We start from the raw sequence: 4,241 nt of genomic DNA on the forward strand, positions 1-4,241 counted from the left end.
ATATATATATATGTGTATCACTCGTGCGCTAATTGGAAAATGTGTTGTCGGCTGATTACATTTCATCAGTGATTATATTTAGCAGTGATTGCGCCTGGAGAATGAGAAAAGTATAGCATACATGCACACTCATACACATGGATAATAAAGTGATGTACATATACAAACAATTTTCCAACAAAGGAATGATTCGAACAAGACAAGAAAAACTGACAATGAGTATATCATAGTTTCTTATCAGCAATTCCTAATTACAACAAATAAAGCGACTTTGGAATTAAATCCGCTTGCAGACCGTTTTATCAGACATTCATTACTGTGTTTACCGCCTAGAGAGCATTTAGTTTTTGACATTAGAGAAGATTATGGATCGCATTCTACAAAAATGGAGACGTTATTTACTTGTGCAACCGCCCCTAATACTGTTATTGATATCTTTGTCGATGTCAGGTAACAAACCATGATCTTTCATCTTAATACAACGGCTATATGAACGTATTTTTTTACAGGTACTGTTTTCACAGATTTGCTAATATATCGCACATGCCTCGTAACGTTGAAATTAAACGAAACGGAGTGCCTTATACTTCATAACAATAGCACTAGCAAGGAGGCACTCAAAATTAATTGTTTGGCCCAACCGTACGTGGCCAACATTTTAATGGGTAAATCCTTCATAGAAAGCATTATCCCATCATTCCTAATGTTATTTTTAGGTCCATGGAGTGATAAATATGGCAGAAAGCCTCTTATGCTTTCCGGATATATAAGTAATTATATTTTTATTTAAGTACTAAAGATCTAGCTTAGAAATCATTAGGGTTCAGATATTCAGTTGTGTAATCATATTTTTGTTGATGTATCAATATTATTGTAAAATAGAAATCATGAGAGAAACTTTTTATTGTTTTTAGAAGTATTATATATTGAAATTAAATTATGTTGAAATAAAGTCTCAATAGAAATTAAAATTCAAACTTTAGAGATAAATAGCTTCGAATTAAGCTGGGATTTATTGCTAATTAAATAATAACTTTAAATTATGAAAAAAATTAATGATGGAAAATGTTACAATGATATAAAATATAAAATTTGAATATGACATATTGTCAGAAATAATTGGAAGTACTATTGATATGATTCCTTTGTAATTTAGTATTACTTAAAATCCAACTTGATTCAGAGAGTCAAATATGTAATGTTTTTTCTAGAGCCGAAACGTAAAAGATGAATGCATACATATTTAAAAATTGTTACATTTTTACTCCAGAGAAAAAATTACATGATCGATTCTCAGAGCTCTTCAATTTTATTTTGTTTCAATTATATTGAATTATAATAATTATTATAATAGATAGTAATAGAGATAAGAGAATATAATCCCAAATTACATGATAAGAAATTTCATAATTCACGTATTATTATTATTACGATCAATCCATGACGCTTTTAGGAAATGTAATAGAGTTGTTCACAATTTTCATAATTCTAGGTGTATCTTTAACTTATATTCTACTCTCTGTAATGGCTAATTGGGATATTGTACCTTGGTATTTCCTGATAGCCTATATTCCTGTTGCTCTCTTTGGTGGCCTAAGCGTATTGCTATTAGCTTCAACGTGTTACATCACTGATATAATAGACGATAAAGAGCGGGCATGGCATTTTGCCTTTTTACAAGCGTTGATCTCTCTCGGTCTATTAATTGGATTACTTTCTGGTTCAGCGATATTTGGCGCATGCGGTTACACTGCTGTATTCAGTGTTGCGACTGTGCTCTGCATTCTGGCAACATTGTACATATTACTTTTTGTCCCGGAAACTGTACAGAATCAAACTTCCGTAGGTGTTTCAAAGCGTTCATTAAGTCAAGTCAATTTGAAAGAAGTAGACGCACAACCCAACTTTCAATTAGAGACTAGATTATTAGAAGATGAATTAGAATGAATATTTCAAATGAATAGCGAATAATCATCGCTTTTATTTATCTTTACAGGGTATCTGCAATGTATTTGATTTAACGTTAATAAAAGATCTTATTGATACATGTGTTAAGAAGAGACACGGATTCAATAGATCGTTAGTCTGGAGCTGTGTAGCTTGTCTTACATTTCTCTTGATTGTTTTTGAAGGCTCTCTCAGTATCGGATATCTGTTCGTAAGCGCGCGGCTTGGCTGGACCATACAACAGTATTCTGTTTATAATGCTGTAGATATTGTAATACAAGTATTTGGTACGATATTTGGTATCAAAGTAATGCGGAAATATGCAGGTTCATTTTAACAATACTTTAACATATTTGTCGTTATTGTTGTAATAATTTATCAAGAATTTATGAAATACTTTGAATGATTTAGGATTTCCAGAGACTGTAATTGCTATCGTATCTATTATATCGTCTTTTGGTAGTGCCTTGGTACATGCCTTTACATGGTTGTCTTGGCATATGTATTTATCAATAGTTCTAGGAATGTTTGGTGACATATCTCGACCGATGATACGTGCTATATTATCCAAAGCAGTACCTGTGCAAGACGCAGGTAAAACTTTGTATTTTGATTTTAATAAATGATTATAAAATGAATTATAAAAAGAAAGAAAACTTATCCAACAAACACCAACTAATAATAACATAATTGTTAGTATAATTTCTATTTAATAATATAATTGTAGTATAATATATAATAATTATGTAACACAATGATTGTTAAATGGAAAATTATAATTAAGGTTTATGTTACTATTTGTTGCTGTTTGCTGGGTAGGTTTGTAGATAAAATATTCTTACTCTGTGTACAATCTCTAATGGTTTTCTGAAGTATTTACATTAATCTTATAAAGAGTATATTAAAAAATGTATTTATTTCAACAGGGAAGATTTTCTCTGTAGCTATGACTCTAGAGACACTGTTACCATTTGCAGCAGATTCTCTGTATACTTTTCTGTACTCCCACTACATGCCACCTTTATATCCTCTTCCAGTATGGTTTTTATCGACAGTATTTTACGTCATAACTATTGTGATATTGATATATATTCAAATACAAGTGATAAAAAATATCACAGTGTCTTATATTCCAATAACAGAAGATAACAATGACTGTTGATATCTTATCAAGAAGACACAAGTACAAACGTTCTTACTCAAAATAAATCAAATGATTAGCTAAATGTGAGAAGAAATATTCTCGTATATTTTTAACAATATGTAAAGTATTCTTTATTGTATATTTATAGATTTTTAGATTTGTGAAATTTTTATATTATATATATACAAATTTGTGAATAAAAGCCATGTATATACTCTTTTAAATGTTTTAATTATTATTATGAACAATTTCCAATGGCCTCGCATTTTTATAATTTGATGCTCGATGTGTAATCTGTTTTTATGACGGAAGGAAAGAAAGTGTTAGTATTATTAATACTTTTCATATATATATATTTTTTCTATGGACATTCTTAACATTTTTTTATATTGCAATATTTTACAAAATAGAATTCGTATGCAATTAAAATAGGCACATAAAAATATGATAACCATTTTATGACTTGGGATTTAAAAAAAACAACTTTGTAGATACATTAATTGTTATTCTAACATTATTAACTTCGGTTATTTATTTAAAAAGAAAAATTGTACATATTACCTAAATAGCATAGATTTCCCAGGAATGTTCTTATGTTTTACGAACGTCCTAAGATGTTCCCAGGACATCTCTCAAATAAAATATGCTGTATAGATCAAGTATTTATACAGACAGAAATTCTATGTATATTTTATTTTGTAAGTTCACTTTCTTTAAAAATGTAAAGCAAAATTATTTTTAATATAAAAGAATGAATTTATGTACTGAGAATTTCTCTCTATAAATATTGTTATTTTTATTTTTCACAATTTATCGTAATAATCCACATGATCGGCTGAATTGTATTTATGCTCTTTTAAGACTTGCACAAGGCGATTAACAGTCTGCTCTGCGGTCAATACAGTTTTCTTTTCTCGCATTTCATTAAATGCCTTTTTAGTTTTAGGATCAATCATTTTTTCGCAAACCATAGTAAACATATCCGTGTCGATAGGTCCAGGTGAATAACTCAATACATTCACATCGGGGTTTTCTAAAGCAAAAACCTGTACGAAGAAAAAAGCATATTGAAAAAAAAGTGATATCTATTTCGTGATTAAGTGGATATTAAAAAACATATATATATATATATATATATATATATATATAT

At 29.2% G+C, this 4,241-nt stretch overlaps 1 protein-coding gene across 1 annotated transcript; it reads left to right on the top strand.

Annotated features, from left to right (window-relative positions):
• The first annotated feature begins 365 nt into the window (after positions 1–365).
• Positions 366–3,109, top strand: LOC105621066 (proton-coupled folate transporter-like). Its single transcript, XM_012202537.1, has 6 exons — positions 366–450; positions 510–770; positions 1,493–1,842; positions 1,997–2,273; positions 2,359–2,541; positions 2,874–3,109. Exons 1-6 carry the CDS (start codon positions 366–368, stop codon positions 3,107–3,109), a joined length of 1,392 nt encoding a protein of 463 aa, XP_012057927.1.
• Positions 3,110–4,241: the final 1,132 nt, after the last annotated feature.

Source organism: Atta cephalotes (assembly GCF_000143395.1).
Source record: "Atta cephalotes unplaced genomic scaffold scaffold00032, whole genome shotgun sequence".
Lineage (NCBI taxonomy): Eukaryota > Metazoa > Arthropoda > Insecta > Hymenoptera > Formicidae > Atta > Atta cephalotes.